At 40.5% G+C, this 20,977-nt stretch overlaps 1 protein-coding gene and 1 non-coding gene across 31 annotated transcripts in view; one reads left to right on the top strand and one right to left on the bottom strand.

Annotated features, from left to right (window-relative positions):
- The window catches only part of MARK3 (microtubule affinity regulating kinase 3), a 102,523-nt gene that overhangs the window by 21,758 nt on the left and 59,788 nt on the right, over positions 1 to 20,977 (top strand). For 22 of the 30 annotated variants that reach the window (XR_014070896.1, XM_081548648.1, XM_081548643.1 and 19 more), the window contains exons 2-3: positions 930 to 1,121; positions 15,930 to 15,983. Coding sequence is in view for 22 of the 30 variants with exons in the window: in XM_081548648.1 (XP_081404774.1) it covers positions 930 to 1,121; positions 15,930 to 15,983 (246 nt within the window). In the remaining 8 variants the exon portion in view is untranslated. Of the gene's footprint in view, positions 1 to 929; positions 1,122 to 15,929; positions 15,984 to 20,977 lie in introns of those variants that run through there. The other 8 variants (XM_081548647.1, XM_081548644.1, XM_081548640.1 and 5 more) reach the window with 2 other exon arrangements.
- Positions 1,221 to 1,324, bottom strand: LOC145530627 (U6 spliceosomal RNA). The gene has a single exon (XR_014071944.1). It is a non-coding gene; the product is annotated as a U6 spliceosomal RNA (small nuclear RNA).

Here is a 20,977-nt window from a genome sequence, read left to right as displayed (position 1 = left end):
TTTTTTTCATTTTTCCTTGATAAGAATGTGTTACAAAGTGTGGTTTTTATGTTTATCACCTAGAATCAGGCTTGTTTTGACCTGCACGTAGAGAGAGAACATGAGAAACAAGGGGCGTTTGCCTGGACAAAAAGTTAGAAGAGAGAAAGGAATGAAGGTGCCTGGACGCGTCCTGAGGGAGAGGAAGCAGTTAGCGGTCATCCCGAGAGGGAGGCAGTGAGGTGTGGTGGCCTTTGAGCCCTCGTGGGGACAGAGGAAGCGCTAGGCGGCTGGTCGCTTAGGCTCGCAGAGCTGTCCTCATCAGGCATTTGTAACTCTAGCACCTCCCTATTTAACGTGGTTAGAGGCGTTTATGATTTGTTTTACCTTTTTGGAGTATATTGAGTAGTGTATTCATCTGTTCAACAAATGTCTATCAAGGGCTTTAGAGTCTGGCTGTTTCTTTAAACACATTATCTTAGTTTAGAAAGAAGTTGGGAATCCATATTCTCTGGATTTCTCATTAGTGATTTGGTGGTGAATAAATCTCAAAGCATCCTCATCTGGTGAACAGTGATGTTACCTGTTCTACCTGTATCATAAGGTTTGTTAAGTATAATATGTGCTGGTATTATTTAATAGCATGTGGGCAAGTTAAGTTCTTTATGACTGTAAGGCAGTCTTTCTCCTATTTTATGGTATAGCCACATACAGAAAATATCTCTTATCTATCTGAACACCCAGTTGAAGTTCAAGACGGGTGTTTCTCTTCTCAGCATTTTATTTTCCTCATGAGTTTATATCACATGGGCAAGTCCCCTTAAAGTGCCATATGTATTGGGATTAAAATTAAAGCAGTGATGTTTTGTTTCTTCAACTAGAGACTCTTAAACTTTGTCAGCTACTGTGGGTTCCTCATTTCCTGCCCTTTGTTGTCTATTTTACTGTAGCACACGTCACATGGAGATGGGCGGCAAGAAGTTACCTCTCGCGCTGGGCGCTCTGGAGCACGGTGTAGAAACTCTATAGCTTCCTGTGCAGATGAACAGCCTCACATTGGAAACTACAGGCTGTTAAAAACTATCGGCAAGGGGAATTTTGCAAAAGTGAAGTTGGCAAGACACATCCTTACAGGCAGAGAGGTAAGTAACAAAGTATGCTTGATTTCTGTTAATACACTTTTTTTAAAAAATAAATTTATTTATTTATTTTAGTTGGGGGCTAATTACTTTACAATATTGAAAAATATGGAACGCTTCACGAATTTGCGTGTCATCCTTGCGCAGGGGCCATGTTAATCTCTGTATCGTTCCAATTTTAGTATATGTGCTGCTGAGGCGAGCACTGTTAATACACTTTTCTGTTTATTTCCATGTGAGAGAAAGAAGAACACAATGTATATATTTGGGCTTTCTGTAAGCTAATTAAACATATTTTTTAAGACTAGGAAGCTTATATATTAGTTATCCTGGGAGTTCTTTTACTTTCTCATTTCTTTACCTGTTGTAAAGATTACATATTGAGTGTTTGAATGGTCTTTGCTTTTATAAAGAGGTAGTGTTCTTTTTCAGTTGTAAATGTCTACCACCACAGTAAAAATATTTAACTTCATTACAAGCTCGTGGTACTTGGAAAAATCAAGTGTTGACTGTTTTTATAGATTTATTCTCAAGAAGTGTCTTCATCTTCCCAAACATTTATCTCATAGCTTATGTTTGATAGGTTATTATGTAGAAAGGCACATGCTTTCCTAATTTTTGTCATATTTGCTTTCTGCTCAACCACATTCCATGTTTATCAAAAACACTTCGATTAAAACTGCTCCTTAGTTAACTCCCTCCTCACATTCTTTTTGTGCAGCACAGAACTGTTCTGGTGTTTTTGGGTTTTGGCTACGCTGGGTCTTCATTGAGACACATGGGCCATTTGCTGGGGTGCAGGCTTTTCTCTAGTTGTGGCGCACAGGCTTAGTCGCTCTGCGGCACGAGGGGTCTTAGTTTCCCAACCAGGGATCAAACTTGTGACCTCTGTACTGAACAGTGGATTCTTAACTGCTGGACCACCAGCAAAGTCCCTGTTCTGCCTTTTTTTTTTTTTACATAGTTTCTTGGATTTAGATCTTTGTACCAGCTGTTTCTTGCCTAAAATACACTTCATCCTTTTGTGTTGGAGTCACTTCTTGGGGAAAGTAGTCATTGACAGACTCCCTTTCCCCAGTCATGGCACTCATGTTAAAAATCATGATACTTTTTCCTTAGATAGCATTTTTACCATTACAGTTACATAAGTAAATAATATGTTTTACTATTTTGCAATTATATTGCAAATTGCTTATTTACCTGTCTTCCCCTCTCATCTGTAGGGAAGCCATCAGCACTTCAGCACACTTGGCACATAGTAGGCACTCATTGTTTAGTCGATAAGTTGTGTCTGACTCTTCTTCGACTCTATGGACTGTAACGCCCAGGCTCCTCTGTCCATGGGATTTTCCAGGCAGTGGATTTTCCTGGAGTGGATTGCTTTTTTCTTCTCCAGGAAATCTTCCGAGACCAGGGATCGAACCCGCGTCACCTGCATTGACAGATGGATTCTTTACCACTGAGCCACCAGGGAAGCCTTATTAAGTACTTAATAAATTTTTTTAAAAAACTTTTATTTATATCGGGATATAGCCGATTAACAAATAGTGTTGTGATAGTTTCAGGTGAACAGTGAAGGGACTCAGCCATACATATACATGCATCCATTCTCCCACTCCAGTACTCTTGCCTGGAAAATCCCATGGACAGAGGAGCCTGGTAGGCTACAGTCCATGGGGTCGCTAAGAGTCGGACACGACTGAGCGACTTCACTTTCACTTTTCTCTTTCATGCACTGGAGAAGGAAATGGCAGCCCACTCCAGTATTCTTGCCTGGAGAATCCCAGGGACGGCGGAGCCTGGTGGACTGCTGTCTGTGGGGTTGCACAGAGTCGGACACGACTAAAGCGACTTAGCAGCAGCAGCAGCATTCTCCCCCTGTACTTAATAAATATTTATTGAATGAACTTAATGTTACTTTTGAAGGAAACTTTTAAAGAAATGGTTGGAGTGTAGCAGAGCCTCCTGATACATGTGCCAAGGCGGTGTTGAAATGTACTGAGGCCTGCAGTCCACTGTGCAAGGGCCTGCTGGAGGGGACCCACCCTGCATTTGCTACAGTTTGCCCCACAAATATCCTAACTTCCTCTGTGTTCTGGGGCCTGAAGAAGGTTGTACATCATTGATCTGTTCTAACTGCAGTCTTAAGTAAAGACTCTAACTAAAAATTTGCCTCTTCACATTTCATCTCAATGTTAGTGACAGTTCCCTGGTTAAGACTCCATAGCGATGCCGGGACTGCTTTTGCAATCAGTAAATAACATGAATTGCTGCCCTAGATCCAGACTTTTTGAAATAAGGAACAGAACCTCTGAGTTGATTTCCCCCAACCAGTCTCAGATGGTTACTTGGCCAGCTTCCTTACACAGATAGAGGTGGTGGGCTGAAAGAGGAGTGAGACAGACAGACCCGTCCCCTTTTACGTGACTTGCGTGTGCTGGAGTGAGGCTCTCCATGTTTACGTCTAGTATGTTCTCTCCAGAAATGCTTGAATTTTACTAGAGAGTGGCGAACTTAAAACACTTTTTTTTTTTTGAGGTCTGAAAAAATTGATTTTACTTTTTTTTCTCCTATTGTAGTTCTTACCCAGAATCATGTAAAACATAAACATTATAGAAATTCATTATGTAGAAAATAAAATTCCTTAAACTTTCTCTCTTCTCAGAGGATCACTTTCAGCAGTTTGGTATACATTACCACAGTTTCTTATATACACAGTAATTTTTTGTTTATTTTAACAAGAAAGGACATAATTGTCATTTTTCTTAGCAAGCCCTCCATCACATCTTGCTCACGTCTGGGTTTTAGGCTTCTAGATCTGACTCACTCTGTTTAATGGGATGCTGTCTTCTATGTGTGCTGGCACCGTAGTTCACCTGTATTGGTGGGCATTGGGTGATGTCTGAATTTTTTGCTGTTACAAACATCTGCATAAACGTAACTTCCTGTCCTTTATTAAGAGTGTTTCTGTAGAATAAATTCCTAGATGTCTGGAAGTTCTGGGTCAGAGGGAATGTGAGACGGTGGTTTGTTGCTGTTCAGGTGATAAGTCGTGTCTGACTCTTCACAGCCCCGTGGGATGCAGCACACCAGGCTTCTCTGTCCTCCACTGGATCACAGAGTTTGCTCAGATTCATGTCCATTGAATTAGTGACGCTGTCTAACCATCTCATCCTCTGCCACCCCCTTCTCCTCTTGCCTTCAATCTTTGCCAGCATCAGGGTCTTTTCCAGAGAGTCAGCTCTTGGCATCAGGTGGCCAAAGTATCGGAGTTTCAGCTTCAGCATCAGTCCTTCCAATGAATGTTCAGGGTTGATTTCCTTTAGGATTGACTGATTTGATCTCTTTGCTATCCAAGGGTCTTTCAAGAGTCTTCTCCTGCACACAATTCCCACAGAAATGCCAGGGAATTTCCATAAACAGACAAGTTAGATTAATGAGTTACAACCAAGAGAGCGTCTTACATTTAGAGAACAGTTTGTAATCAAGTCTTTAAATAGAATAATTGTGGTAGAAGTCCATTGTAGATGAGACCTGTGTTTCTAGGATGATTCTTAATGTTTAGACCATGAACCAATCAGAAAGACACCAAAATGCTTATCTTGTATATATACAAGGCACTACTCATAAAGTTCATCTGATTTAGCTCTTTGATGAACATTCTACCTATTATTGTCATTGAAGCAGCTATTGGAGTTTGGGGATATTGGTTCCATCTACCATCTTGTTTTTGGCTAGCTTTTCAGAGCTGAAGATTATTTTTGTTTCTGCAGTATTGTTTGTTTTAATATTACAGTTTTCTTTCAAGTTCATTTTCCTCCCTAGTTATTTTCACAAGCTGCCAGAGATCTCTCCTCGAACGTGAACTATAGGAGAGCTCACTTGTATATGCCATTTGGTACTTAATTGAGGCTATATTTATTACCTTAAAAAATTATTTCCAAAACTAATACATGCATATAGCTTAAAAAGTTAAATAGTACTGTAAAGCTTCTAACTAAACTCAGGACTTAATTTGCACACTTCTCTTTTATCACTCAGTACCATTATTCGCTTACAGTAATTAACAGGTTAGCAGGAAAGTGAATGGACTAGAGGAATGTAGTAGAATTATCAGGAAGCCTTAAGGCCTGGCATGCTGCAGTCCATGGGGTCGCAAAGAGTCAGACACGACTGAGCGACTGAACTGAACTAATAGGGCTTCTCTGAGGTTACTGAACATAGATTTAAAGTGGAAATAGCATGGCTGTAGTTTACTCTCCAGCAGCATTCAGTTAGGCTCGGTGGTAAAGAATCTGCCTGCCAAGCAGGAGACGTGTGTTTAATCCCTGGGTTGGGAAGATCTCCTGGAGAAGGGGATGACAGTTCACTCTAGTATTTTTGCCTGGGAAATCCCATGGACAGAGGAGCCTGGCAAGCTGCAGTCCATGGGGGTCTCAGAGTCAGACATGATTTAGCAACTAAACAGCAACATTCAGTTAACCAGGTGCAGGCATGGCATTCATAGATGGGGGACTTTGTTATAGTAACTGGAGCAAAATGGAAGCTAAGCAAGAACATTGATTTGGAATACCGGAGGGAGTGATTACAATGCCAGACAGCAGATGTCAGGAGGAAGGAAGAGCTTGAGCGAGAAGGCAGTCCATGAGAAGGTGGTGTGGTCAATGGCTCATAGATCTGGTGAGTTCAGATAGTTACTTGGTTTTAGGGTGGGTGCGTGGGAAAGAAAGAGGAGGTAGTTAGAGTGGGAAACTCAAGGTTAAGATCACAGTGAGTTTCCCGATATTGGCAGCTGTAAAGTCTAGAGTCTAACAGTGTAAATGGCTTCAGAATGTAGCTTTTTCTCTTCTTTTCTAGCAGCTTTATGGACTTTTCTCAGTTATCCATCTGGAGGAGGAAATGGCAATCCCCTCCGGTATTCTTGCCTGGAAAATCCCATGGACAGGGGAGCCTGGTGGGCTACAGCCCATAGAGTCGTAAAGAGTTGGACACAACTGAGCGGCTGTGCACGTTGATCCTTGCTCTCAGATGTTGCACAGTGAAGTGCAAAGGAGTTGGTCTTCATTCTTGGTGCTCATTGAGCCCTTTCAGTGTGAACATTCTTATCTTTCATTTCTGGAGAATTGTCTCATTTTAGTGTTTAAAAATTGTCATTCTGATTTTTTTTGGCATACCATGCAGTTTACAGGCTCTTTAGTTCCCTGACCAGGGATTGAACTAGTGCCCCCTGTAGTGAAAGTGTGGATTCCTAACCACTGGACCACCAGGGAATTCCTTGGAGTTCTAATTAATCAGAGATTGAAAGCCTTGAAAAGGGCCTTGATTTTTATGATTTTTGATTGTGCCATACAGCTTGTAGGGTCTTAGTTCTGTGACCAGGGATTGAACCTGGGCCCTGGCAGTGAAAGTGTTGAGGCCTAACCACTGGACCACCAGTGAATTCTCAAGAGCCTTGATTTTTTAGAGTTTCTGGGGTTTCGTTTTGTTTTGTTTTCTGTTTTGCTTTCTGGGAGATATCTGTCTCTTCCAGTCTTCCTCTTAAATGTGTGTGAGTTCCTGTGGGTGTCCTCCTCCTCCCCCCAGTTCTTTCTTATTCTCTGATTATTTGTCTTTATGTGTCCAGTTCTGGTGTCAGTGCTGTTTCTTCTGTTAACTCCATTATTCTTTTTGTTGTTCTTGTTCCCTACATTGTTTCTCTTTTCGCTGGGATTCTTTCTTGGTGTCTTTCTTAGAGACTTCATTTGGAATCTGGTAAGTCCTGGTTGTCTGTCTGTCTGTCTTAGGTGGAACCCTAAGAAGCTGATCAGAAGCTGGGTTTGCATGCGTAGAATATGTTTGACCACTTTCATTTGGGAGTTGTCCAGTGCTTTTATTGAAGGACCCAGGTATCTCTGCCTTTAGATATCTACTCTGGGACCCTTCTGTTCTCTAGATTAAGAATCCTCTGTTCAGTTTGGGAGGCTCCGCGGTCCCACCCCTCCTCAGTGGCGGTCTGACACTTAATCCCCCCCTTTTCCTCTCCATGCCTCACTCCTGCCCTCTCCTGGCTTGTTGACTCCGAGTCCAGGGCCTCTTTAACTTCTGGAATCAGTGGTCATTGGTTGGGCTGAGGAGCAGCAGCGTTCTTTATGCAGACTTTTGACTTTGGAATTAGCCCAGCAGCTCCTGTCACCTGGGACCTCCAGGTCTGGAGCCCTTTCCAAGCTGTGGTGGGAATCACATTGTTTCTGGTTATAGTGTTCTTCCCCCCCCCCCCTCCTTTAGAAACTTCCTGAAATATATTTCCCACTGTTGTCTTCTCAGCTTGTTCCTGCCCTTTTGGTGACTGTGTGCTTTTACTGTCAGTCTGTGCCCTCCCCTGCACTAGAGGAACCAGAGAGGAGCGGGAGGAAGATTTCAATCTTGAACCTCGTTTGTCCTTGGCTTATGAGCACTCGATTAGTATTTGTTGTTGGTTGTAAGAATAAAACCTCAGCTTTTCATCCTTGAATGTGCTAAACTTCTTGACATTTTAGTTACAACTTTTTGTGTGTGTAAAGACTGTGTTAACAGCTTATGGAAAGTTTGGAGATCAGAGAGGAAAAAATTCCCACAGTCAAAATATTCAGAATACCATTATTTTGGTATATCATATCCTATATATTTTTTCAACATACTTTTGGCCCTGATTTTGTATGCTGATTTTTTCCCTTCAGAATTTTATCCTTAACAGTTTTCCCTGATGCTGCATAATCATAAATTGTAGGTTTCAGTGGTTATATGCAGTTTCATTGATTTGAACAGTAGTTTTCAAATTTTTTTATCTCACAACTCCATTAAACTTTTTAAATTGAGGACTCAAAACAAGCTTTTGTTTGTATGAGTTACATCTATTACTGTTCACTGTTTTAGAAGTTAGCACTAAGAAACTTAAAATATATATTAATTCATTAAAAATAATAGACCTTTTACTTGTTAACATAAATAACATATTATTTTTATGAAAAATGACTTATTTTCCAAAACAAATTACAAAGAAGAATGACATTGTTTTAATTTTTTGCAATTCACTTTAATATCTCGTTTAATAGAAGGTAGCTGTATTTTTATGTCTGCTTTGCATTCAGACAATTTTGGTATGTGCTTCTGGTTGAAGTGTATGAAGAAAATCTGGCCCCCCTCAGATAAGGAGCGAACAAAGAAAGGAGGACCTCGTTATCTCTCAGGTGGTTCCGGGTATTGCCCTTTGCTGCTCTGGTGAAACTCAATAAGTAGTCATTGCTGGGATGGGGGCAGTGATTAATGGACTGTTTCTTCAAAACAACTGTTGACACACAAGAAGAATATTTTGAACAGTTTGCTTTAGTTGGAAATAATAGTAGCAGATTTGGAGGTAAGCAAGCAGAATGGTAAAAGATAGCCTTAGCAGTGTAATAATAACAAGTAACTAAAAAGCATACAGATGATGGTGGTTTATTGTGGAATATTTACAGTTAATGTGCAGAGAAAGAAAAAAACTTCACATAAACCTGGTTCCTACAAATTAAAAAGCACTTAATTACATAATTGTGACACTTTTTTATTGTGATAAAATATACATAACAAAATTTACCATTTTAGCTGTTTTTAAATATGCAGCTCAGTGGCATTAAATACATTTATATTGTTTGCAACCATCACCACTGTCCATCTTCAGAACAGACCCACTAGTAAATCTCATTATTCACAAATTCCATATTTGCGAATTTACATACTCTCCAAAATTTATTTGCAATCCCCAAATCAATACCAGCAGTGCTTTTGCAGTCTTTTTTGGCCATGCCTAGAGCAGTGAAAAGTTTGAATAGTTTTATGTGTGTTTCCCCTGCTGAGGTCCAACAAGGTAACACTTGGGCTTCTTTCAGCTTTCATACTATAAACAAATGCCTATTTTGTGGTTATTTAGTCCATATTTTCCACATTTTTGTGCATTTTGATGGTGATTTTGCTGTTTAAAATGACCGCCAACTATAGGGCTAAGGTACTAGCCAGTGTTTCAAAGGGCAGAGGCTGTGAATGCCTTATAGAGAAAATATATTTGTTAGATAAGCTTCATTTATGCATGAGTTAGATAGTGCTGTTCAGTGTTAATAAATCAATAACATATAGTAAATGAGATGTCCTTAAACAGAAACACACATACAACAAGGTTATGTATTGGTCAGTTGATGAAAATGTTATGACCAGGGGCTCACAGGAACCTCTTTTCTGCTAGAAACAGTGGTTCAGTATCCACTAATTCAGTGTTCACAGTGAATTTATAGAATGCAATTACCATGAATAATGTGAATCAGCTGTCTTTTTTTGAAAAGAGGAGGAGGCTTAATTGTTATTGATGTTTTCTTGTGACAGCAGATACACGGGAAGGAATATTAGAAAAGATTGTAGGCTTTGGGAAAGATTGAAGGCAAAAGGAGAAGGGGACGACAGAGGATGAGATGGTTGGATGGCGTCACCGACTCCATGGACATGAGTTTGAGTAAAGTCTGGGAGTTGGTGATGGACAGGGAGGCCTGGCGTGCTGCTATCCATGGGGTCGCAAAGAGTCAGACACGACTGAGCGACTGAACTGACTGAACTCGAGTGTCTTAGTCTTGAAAACATTTTCAGGAGTGGAGGAGTCAGAAGCTCACTGAGAGCTCTTTACATGAGGTGTGTGGAGTTGGCTGGCTGAGTGTCACGGTGGCCGGGATGAAAGTTGGCCTTTCTCTGGGACCTTCATGTACACAGCCTTGAATTGTTTCCTCTGGTCAGTGAAGTTTTTCCTGGATTGTGTCCTTCCTTGAGCACACTCCAGGCTTGTGTGTGCCCTGCTGTGCGTGCCTCTGATTCTGTCTGCCAGAAAGTGTTTCAGGTCTCTTGTTTGCTGGTGCCACCTCTCCCATTCTCTTTGCCATTTTTTTTATCATTTTGTCCTTAGTGTTTAATTGGACTGTCAGATGGGAGAAGAGAGAACACACACGATTAGTGCGCCATCTTTAACTGAATGTCCTCACTCTGGGTGCAAAAGAGCTTTTTAATCAAATGGGGGTCTCCTGCATTGCAGGTGGATTCTTTACCAGTTGAGCTATCAGGGAAGCCCTTTAGTTTTTTTTATTCAAGTTAATTATATATTACACAGTTTAAACAATCAATGCTTGTTTGTTTTTTTTTAAGTGTTCCCTGGCCCCGCCCCGATCCCCTAATCTCCTCTAAGACGGCCTCTTTCAGCCTTTTAAACTGATCTTTAGGTTTTATTCTAAATTATCTTTCAATTTTAGGCATCATTAACTATTGGCTTTTCAACTATAGTTTTGTAAGTCATCACTGACTTTAAAAAAATTAAACTCCATATTGAAATATAGTACACACATCCAGAAAAAAATATAAGTATTTGCAAAACCATGACCCAGGGCAAAAATATACCATGACTTGAACCCCAGAAGTCCTCCCTTCTACCTCCTTCTAATCATTTCACTTTCCTCCCCCTGAGATAACCACTATAATGACTTCTGAAACACCACAGAGTATTCTGTTTGTTTTCCTCTTAAACTTATGGAATCATACAGTATTTATTAATTTGGGTGCCTCTTTTAGTCTACCTTGTGCTTGTGACATTCACTCATTTTGTTGTGTACTGTTAGGTTTTAATTTGAAGTTGATAGGCTTGTTCTCCATTGCTGTGGACTGAATTGTGTCCCCCAGAATTCAGATGTTAAAAGCTTATTTGGAGATAGAGCCTTTGTAGAAATAATTAGGTTAAATTAGGTCATAAGGGTAGGCACCTGATCTGATAGGATTAGTGTGCTTATAAGAGACACCAGAGAGCTTGCTTGCTTTTTCTGCCTTGTAAGGACACAGAGAGAAGGTGAGCATCTGCTCGCCAAGAGGGAACTACCTGTGCTGGCACCGCGATCTCTGACGTCCAGCTTCCCAAACTGTGAGAAAATAAATTTCTGCTCTTTAAGCCACTCCGTCTGTGGTATTTTTGCTGTGACAGCCTGAGCTGACTAATATGCCATTCTTCTGGATTACTGTGTCCTCTTAAAGGACTTGGGAGTCTTGCTGTCCCCTGCTCTTCTAGTAGTTGTAATGCTTTAACACCCGTCGGAAGCAGGGTATAAGGCTCTTTTGACCAGTAGTTAATTGGCGGGAACTAGAAGATAAGGGTTTTTCTCCAGTGGGTGTTTGCCATGAGTTTGTTGGACTCTCTTGATTTGAGGAACGTTGAGGGAAGCCTTTCTTACACGTGAGCTCTCTTTTATTCCTCTTTTGTAATTTTCCAGTTTGCTTTAGGCATCAGGGGGAACAAATGGAATTTCCCGGAACTTTACACAAGTGGCAGGGACACTTGTGTTCCCTTGCCTAGTGAACCCCCGTGGCTTGTGTTGTGCGTGTGTGCGCTCACCCTCGCACACACCCATACACACACACCCTCTACAACCTTGGGAATGACTGAGCGGTCTGTCTGGTCTCCAGCTTTCTCAGCTCGGAGCCCTTCTCCTGGCCCCAGCTCTGGGCCTAGGTTATTTGGTGGTTGAGTCATCCCAGCAGGGAACTGGAAGGAAGATGGGATTAGGAGCTTCCCTTCAGCTTTCATTGCCGCACATGCACACATCGTGTTAACCGAGGACACTTGCTTCTGATAAAGCCTCTCTTGCACAGTTAGATTTAGCTGAATGCAGCATATTTTGAACTGTTTTTGCTTTAGATACTATTTGAACAGCAGTACTTGAAAATGAAAATGTGTACTAACAGAATCAGAACGGAATCTCTAGAAGGTGGATACTGAGCAGAGGCAGAAGAAATGAGTGAACAAGAGGCCTCTGAGGAGAATAGAAATTGAACTGGAAAGACAGAATTTATGGTGGATTTGGATGTGCGAAGAAGGAAGAAAGCAGGATTGTGGCCAGAAACAGTGTTATCGAAGGGGTTTCTTTGGAAATGGGCAGATCCGGGTATACCACATAAAGTTACTTACTAAAGGAAAGTTTGTGGGGGGTTTTTGGCCACGCCACCTGGCATGTGGAATCTTATTTCCCCAACCAGGAGTCGAACCCATGCCCCCTGCAGTGGAAGTGCAGAGTCTTAACCACTGGACTGTTAAGGAAGTCCCTTGACTTATTGTAATTTTAAAACCACACTGATGTTTGCTAAAACATCAGAAACCCTGTTCTTCACTGTTCTGTCTCCATCTCTGATGTGTCTGTGGTTACTGATGCGATTGTTCAAGGCCTCGGGTCACTGCGGTAAGCGTTCATTGCCTGCTTCCTGTGTACAGGTTGTGTGCTGGAGCTATAATAGGACGTCCTCTCCCCAGCTGAGCTACGCACAAGGTGGCCATCGTTTGCATACGTCAGAAGCCAATATTTCCTTTTGCTTTATTTAGTTTCCATCAAGACTTAAATTTTCCGAATACAAAATTAGAATTTCGACTTTGCTTTTTCAGACGTACACTCATTAACTCTCTCCTCCTCCACCAATTCTGATTTTTTTCCTCCCAGGCAGGGGTGAAGGGGTGGTGGGTTTCTTCCACTCCAGGGTCACACTCACTGGATGCCTTTCTTTAGCTCATTAGGAGGCTAATAGAGTCCTAGGAAGTAATCAAATACATGGGCAGATGAAGGCTTTAAACCAAGTTAAGCAGTTTTTTTTTAAAAAGCATTAATATGAGTAGTACAGGGTTCTTGAAGTAGGAATGTGAACCCCTCTAGGTGTTCTGAGATCATTTTAATGGGGGTCTGCAAAATCAAAACTATTTTGGTAATACTGTTAAGACATTATTTGCTTCTTTCCACAAGTGTAAAATAGAATTTTCCAGACGCAGTGTGACGTGATATAATAACCAATTGACTACAGGAGGATATGTGAGAATTTCATTCAAATGTTATTTATATTAACATGCAGTGGACTTTTTCAGTTTTTTGTTGTGATAACATGCGCATAGTATAAAATGTACTAACCGTTTTAAAATGTGTATTTCAGCCATGTTAAGTACATCTGTAATGTTGTGCCGCCATCACCGCCATTCATCTCCTGAACTCTTCATCTTGTGAAACTGAAACTATACCCATTAAATTCGCCATTCCCTCTTCTCCCCAGCCCCTGGCAACCAACGTTCTGTTTTCTATCTCGATGGTTTTGAATATTCTAGGAGCCTCATGAGTGGAAGTATACAGTATTTGTCTTTTTGCTGTTGTTGTTGTTTAATCGCTAAGTTGTGTCTGACTCTTTGCTACCCCATGGACTGTAGCCCACCAGGCTCCTCTGTCCATGGAATTTCCCAAGCAAGAATACTGGAGTGGATTGCCAATTCTTTCTCCAGGGAATCTTCCTGTTCCAGGGATAGAACACACATCTCCTGCGGCTCCTGCATTGCAGGTGGATTCTTTACTGCTGAGCCAGTGAGGAAGCCTAAATATTGATAGATATAACCTGTATTTGGTTCAGCAAAATCTTTAAGAATATAAAAGGGATCAAAAAGTGCAAGAACTGTTGACAAAGAATCTTTGAATCTGTGTTCTGAGGGACACGTGGTAGGAACACAGCCTTGTCAGTATGGGGTAAGATCATTTGTTGTTCTGGACCTCAGTTGTAAAGCTGGGTTAATCATATGTGCTCCTTAGTTCATGGTGCAGCCTCTCTGTTCGCTTATGTCCCCTTCCGTCCCCTGTCGTCATCTCATCCCCCCTCCTTGCTGTCTGTAGCCCCTAGTTTTGGGTATCCATTTTGTTCAGTCGCTAAGTCATGTCTAACTCGTTGCAATCCCATGGACTGCAGCTCGCCAGGCTTCCGTGTCCTTCACTGTCACCCGGAGTTTGCTCAACTCATGTCCATAGAGTTGGTGATGCCATCTAACCACCTCATCCTCTCCTACCCCCTTCTCCTCCTGCCCTCAGTCTTTCCCCATATGAGGTTCTTTTCGAATGAGTCAGCTCTTTGCATCAGGTGGGCAAAGTATTGGAGCTTCAGCATCAGTCCTTCCAATGAAAATTCAGGGTTGATTTCCTTTAGGATTGACTGGTTTGATCTCCTTGCAGTCCAAGGGACTCTCCAGAGTCTTCTCCAGCACCACAGTTCGAAAGCACCAGTTCTTGGGTGCTCAGCCTTCTTTATGTTCCAATTCTCACATCCCTACATGACTACCAGAAAAACCACAGTTTTGACTATATGGACCTTTGTTGTTAAAGTGATGTCTCTACTTTTTAAAGTACTGTCTAGGTTTGTCATTGCTTTTCTTCCAGGGAGCAAGCGTCTTTTAGTTGCATGACTGCAGTCACCATCCACAGTGATTTTAGAGCCCAGGAAAAGAAAATCTGTCACTGTTTCCACTTTTCCCATCTATTTACAATGAAGTGATGCCATGATCTTAGCTTTTTGAATATTGAGTTTTAAGCCAGCTTTTTCACTCTCCTCTTTCACCTTCATCAAGATACTCCTCTTCATCAAGAGGTTCCTCTTCACTTTCTGCCATTAGAATGGTATCATCTGCATATCTGAGGTTGTTGTTACTTCTCCTGGCAGTCTTGATTCCAGCTTGTGATTGAGCCAGCCCAGCATTTTGTATGGTGTACTCTGCATATAAGTTAAATAAGCAGGGTGACAGTATACAGCCTGGACATACTCCTTTCCCAATTTTAAACCGCTTTATTGTTCCGTGTTCCATTCTTTTTGCCTCTTGGCTTGCATACAGGTTCCTCAGGAGGCAGGTAAGGTGGTCTGGTTTTCCTATTTCTTTAAGAATTTTCCACAGTTTTTTGTGATCCACATAGTCAAAGGCTTTGGTGTAGTCAGTAAAGCAGAAGTAGATGTTTTTCTGGAATTCTCTTGTTTTTTTCTGTGAGCCAACAGATGTTGGCAATTTGATCTCTGGTTCCTCTGCCTTTTCTAAATCCAGCTTGAACATCTGGAAGTTCTTGGTTCACATACTGTTGAAGCCTCACTTGGACAATTTTGAGCATTACTTTGCTAGCGTGTGAGATGAGTGCGGTTGTGCGGCAGTTTGAACATTCCTTGCGTTGCCTGCCTTTTGGATTGGAATGAAAACTGACATTTTCCAGTCCCATGGCCACTGCTGAGTTTTCCAAATGTCCTGGCATATTGAGTGCAGCACTTTAATGGTATCATCTTTTAGTATTTGAAATAGCTCAGCTGGAATTCAATTTGGATCCCAAGTTAGATAAAAATGATGAATAATTTCATTATATAATCTCTCCCCCTTTTGGTGTGGTTTCTGGGAGGTTTCTTTCCCCTTTGTATATTTAAATGTAAAATGTGTACCCATATTTGTATGAAGCCTCTCTTGTCAATTATAAAATATTTATAAAATGTTAAATAATTGTAGCTATTTGAGTTTTAAGTTTTTAAGGTTTGTTTACTTGTTTTTTAACAATGTCTCGCGTGTGGGTGTTTACAAAACTGTTACCAATTAATCTATGATTACCAAATTCTTGGGCTTCCCTGATAGCTCAGTTGGTAAAGAATCTGCCTGCAATGCAGGAGACCCTGGTTGGATTCCTGGGTCGGGAAGATCCGCTGGAGAAGGGATAGGCTACCCACTCCAGTGTTCTTGGGCTTCTCTTGTGGCTCAGCTGGTAAAGAATCTGCCTGCAATGCAGGAGACCTGGGTTCGATCCCTGGGTTGGGAAGATCGCCTGGAGAAGGGAAAGGCTACTCACTCCAGTATTCTGGCCTGGAGAATTCCATGGGCTGTATAGTCCATGTGGTCACAAAAAGTTGGATATGACTGAGCGACTTTCACTTTTCACACCAGATTCTTAAAATCCACAAATATTTATTAATTTTTTTTTCTAGGTTGCAATAAAAATAATTGACAAAACTCAGTTGAATCCAACAAGTCTACAAAAGGTAAGATTGATCCAATATCCGGTATTTTTTTTAAAAGATGATTTTCAGTGCTAATTGCCATCTAATTTGTCCATTAATTACCTCTACTGTTATTTTTATTGAGTTTAGTACACAGTAAAGCTTCCTCTTCTTCAAATGAATGCTACTTAAATGTAATATTGTTTAAATGCAATATTGTTCGATTTTTTCCTTCCTTTCCAGTTGAAGATAATGATTTTTAAATGTTCTTAATAGCACAGACTGAAGGCTGTACTTTCAAATTGAATATTCTAAATATCGACTAGAATAGAATTACGAAAAAACAGAACAACATATTTTCATGTAATTAGTCTTATGCATAGTTATACATCTTTTACAGCTGATACTGTGATCTTTTTTAAAGTCAGCACTTTAGCTTTATTAAACTATCACAATATGTCTAATTAAGGAGTGATGATTAATTCATATGAAAGGAAAAATGTAAAACTGAATTGATACTTGAAAACATGTTTGTAATACACTGTTGCCATTTGTATTACCTTGTGTAGCTCATAAGTTCTCAGCTTGCTGCATGTGAAAAATCACCTGGGCCTCTTTGCAGAGTCCTCACGGCCCATGGTCATAGGTATTTCACTGGTGTGTCAGTGAATGATGAGCACTCTTCATAAAAAGATCCTTCTAGTTCTTTTTAGTTTTGCAAAGCCTTTTTGCACTCTTCATTAGATTTCTAGACTTGGCCTGTGGTAGCTGGAAGGTACAGAGACCTAGAAATAAGAACAGGAAGTCCTCCGCCACTTAACTGAATGTCTAACTTGACCTAGAGCAAGTTACTTAACTTTCTGACATTGGGCTTCTCATCTTTAAATACAGAGATAATTTCCTTAAGTGAAATAAGTCAGACAAAGACAAGTCCCATATGATCTCACTTACACGTGGGATCTAAAAACAGAGACAGACTTAGGGAGAGCAGGCCTGCTGGTCGCCAGAGGGGGTCGAGTGCAGTAGGCGAGGGGCCTCCAGTGGTGAGAACTGCTGGTTACGACGTGAGCACGTCGCGGGGACATAACGTGTAGCCTAAGGAGCGAAGTCAGCAATTTATAATAATTTTATATGGTGACAGGTGGTTATTGGACTTACCATGGTGATCATTTCACAGTGTAGTTGATCGTCAGGTCACTGTGTTGTACACCTGAAGCAAACATAATATTGTATGTCAACTAAATTTCAATTGAAGAAAATTTAAAAAACTAATTAAATGGAGATTTAATCTTTTCATGATGGATTATATGAGTGAAATAACGCATATAAAAGAGTTTTGTAAACTGCAAAGCAATGTGTAAGATATTTTAAGTATAATGCCTTATGTACATTTCTAATGTAGTTCCAATGGTTATTTTCCATTTACATCTTGGTTTTGAAATCCTGTCCTTGAGGGGTGGGGTAGAGGTTGAGGTGGGAAGGGAGGTAGAGTTTATCTTGGGCTGAAAATGTTGTTTAAATGAGTGGTTCTGCAGGGCATAGTGGACCTTAAGGATTTTCAGGGTGGCCCTGGAAGGATCCAAAAGTTCTAGTCCTTTGTTCTGAAGATGAAATTATATCCCTTTCCTTAAACTTTCATTTCTTCATGTATCTAGGGACTTGGTGCTAATTAGCAGGTAAGGGGTTATTAAAATTTGGTATTCAGACTGAAATTAGTATGTAAAGAAGTTTGCTGAGGATTCTAATGATGTTACAAATCTTCCATTGTTCAAGTGTACTTGTAAATAACTGGAATTCTAGCATTTTTCTAGGAAGAATTTTATCATAGTATTGAGTTCATTGCAATTTTTGTTTCATACTTGACTGGTTTTTTTCATTAATTTTGGTCATAGTTTTTAATTGCTACTATTCTTTTTTATTATTATTACAAATTACAGTTTGTCATATCATTATCAATTCAGTACATGATAGGTTGTCTGGTTAGCTTGATAGTGAGATTATGCAGATTTGTTCTGCATTAATTTTGGCACGTAAACAATAGGTATGACTTTCAAGGTTTGTTTGGTATAGTACAAGTATGAACCATCCACAGAAGATTTATACTAAAGGAAGATCCATCCAAGTTAAATAATCTGAGAAGTGTAATGTTTTCAGTTTTAGGGCATTGTTTTAAACTGTAAATCATGTGTTCATATTCTTTTCTTATAAATGAAAAGCATTCTATAAATATTGCCTTCAAACTTCCTTTTTGCTGCACTCCTTTCCCGTGGAGTAGTGGCAGCAGAGTGGTGTATGTGCCCAGCGTCTGATGCCTCTGGAGTAGTGGTTCTTGAATCTGGGTTTCTTCCTCAGTGCCACTTAAGTTGTTATCACACCTGCTCAGTAACAGAGCTCTTGATATTGTGATCTTAAACTCTGGAGCTCGGTGTACAGCCTTAGGAGCTGACATTTACATTAAGGAGCATTTGTCAACAGTATGTAATCTTTTTGTACTGCCACTGCCAAAAGTATGTGGACTGGCTCATTCATGCTGTGTTTGAACACCGGTGTTAAGATAGTCAGTTTAAAAGTGTTCGCAGTATCCTGGCTCACACATAGATCATGTCTGATAAACGCAGATAAGCAAACCTGAGGTGATTGCGTATTTGTAAACTGATGTTATTTTCACTGACAAGTTCCTCATTTTTCCTTTTAATTTTTCCAGCCACTGAGTGAATAAATGTTAAGTTCTGGCAAGATATATCTTTCTCCATTGTTTTTTTTTGTACTTCTTAATTTCTAAGTACTATCCCTGAGACATTTTTCTGTTTATAAATGTCTTTTAGGTCAGCCTTTAGAAAAATGTGTAATGTTGTGTACCTATAATGCTGTTGAAAACAACAGGAGCTTAAAAAATGTTAGTCTTCTTCCTGGTTTTACAAAGTCATTTTTAGCTTTGATTTGGTTACATAAAAATAATCTTGCAATCTTGTTTTGTGTGTCATTAAGAAGCAAGTTATGACTTTATTAAGACATGCCAGTACACTAAATGTAACCCACCTAAAGTTATTTTCTTTTCTAATCTTGAAGTGGTACTAACATAAAGAGAGGGAGTATAGAGTCATGGATGGGAAAATGGTGAAGCCAGGCTACATGGATTCAAGTTTAGGCTTCAACCCAGCCTAGCTTTGTGACACGTCATCTCCCTGGATCTTCGTTTCCCTGTTTTTAAAATGGAAATAATAACATTATCTCTAGGACTGTGGTGAGAATTAAATTAACATTTAAAAGCCCTTGGAAGAGCTGAGTGTAGTTCCTGGCATGTGCTAAGGACTGAGTGTTATTGTGTATCTTGCTGAATATTGATTTGGAGGGAGAGTGGGAGATTTTCTTTTTTTCTTTGAAGCGTAGTTGATTTACAATGTTGTTTTAGTTGCAGTATACAGCAGAGTGAATCAGCTATACATATATATGTATCTATTCTCTCTCTTTTTTTTTTTTAAATTCTTTTCCCAGAGATATTTTTGTTTGTTTAATTTTACCCTCACAGGAAGTAAGTAAAGCTTAAGAATTGAATTATGGGTTCTGACTTGCGTCTCATAGGACCTATTTGCTGTAGACTACTTCTGATAATGGCTAATATTTGCGTGTTTAGTATATATTAAGTACTGTAGTAGTTTGCTCAAGCTGCTATAATAAAATACTGTAGACTGAGTGGCTTTATTTCACAAATTGTGTTTATTTCACACAGTTCTAGAGGCTGGGAAGTCCAAAATCAGGGTTGCCGGCATGGTCGGGTTCTGGTGAGAGCTTTCTTTTTGGATTGCAGAGAGCTGCCATCTCACTGTGTCTTCACAGCAAAGTGGGGGGAAGGTGTGTGAGGACGTGTGCATGCTCTCTGATGTCTCTGCTTAAAAGGGCACTAATCCCATCATAAGGAAACACCCTCATGACCTCATCTAAACCGACTTAATTCCTGGATGCCCCATCTCCACATATCACATTGTGGAACAGTTTCATGAGGTAAGCTCTGTTATTAAGGAGAGAGAGGCCAGGAGATAAAGGAACCTGCCCAGAGTCCCCTAACTGATGGATGTGCGAGCAGTCATTTTATGATGGGTGTAGTCAGCGTGGAGTTGAGCATTAGTGAACTCTAAGTGAAAGCATGTTTAGCACAGTTTAGATAACAGAGCACTTGCTGTGAGCAGTGTCCTCAGGTCCTTCATTGGATAGGATTTCATCATCGTTAGATGCTAGAGTGTGTGCTTCCTGTGTTCTCACATACAGAGGTTTTTTCACACTAAATAGCGTGATGGATATCTTTTCCTCTTCATACTCTGTTAGGTGAGTATTACTACCGTCTTGATTTTCCATTGAGGAGACAAACTGAAACGTTAATATAGTCAAGCTCTCCAGTTCGTAGGTGATGGAGCAAGATGTAGATCTTAGTCCATCTCCAGAGCACGGACTCATTGCATTTCATTACGCTACCCTCCTGTGATTAAATTTCCCTATTTGAGGTGGGAACTAACCTGAGACTTTGTCTGTAGTGGTGGTGAAGAAGTTAGTTAATAATTTCAAGTTTGAAGAACTATGTCAAGTATGTAAGAAAAGAAAGCCTTGTTCCCCACCTCCCCTTCTAAACTTTGCATAACTTATGTCTTAATGCAGATTTGCTTACTCCTTCACTTAACAAGCACTTGCGAGTAAATACCTGCTGTGTGCCAGGCACTGTTCTAAGCACTGAGGATAGACATGGGAGCAACTGAAGCTCTGGCTTTCATGGGATGGACAGCATCGTAGGGGAGTAGCAGTATACAGATACATGCTGTAACATCCCGTCAGTGCCGAGAAGAAAAGCAGAGCGAGATGTATTACCTGTAGTTTCCTGTGTTTTATATTGTCGATGCTCTGGCTGATCTGGGAGAGCGCGCCCAGAATCCGCTGCTTGCTCCTGGAAACAAAGCTGCTCCCCTGTGAGGGGTGTTCAGGTGCAGACCAGCCAGTGCAGAGCCCCTGCTCCGGACCACGTCCTCTGCTGGCTCTTACACGCGAGG

The sequence above is a fragment of the Giraffa tippelskirchi genome, chromosome 12 (assembly GCF_054371585.1).
Source record: "Giraffa tippelskirchi isolate mGirTip1 chromosome 12, T2T-mGirTip1v1.2.pri, whole genome shotgun sequence".
NCBI lineage: Eukaryota > Metazoa > Chordata > Mammalia > Artiodactyla > Giraffidae > Giraffa > Giraffa tippelskirchi.
Note: the sequence above shows the minus strand (reverse complement) of the source record. Positions and strands in the feature narration are given on the sequence as shown.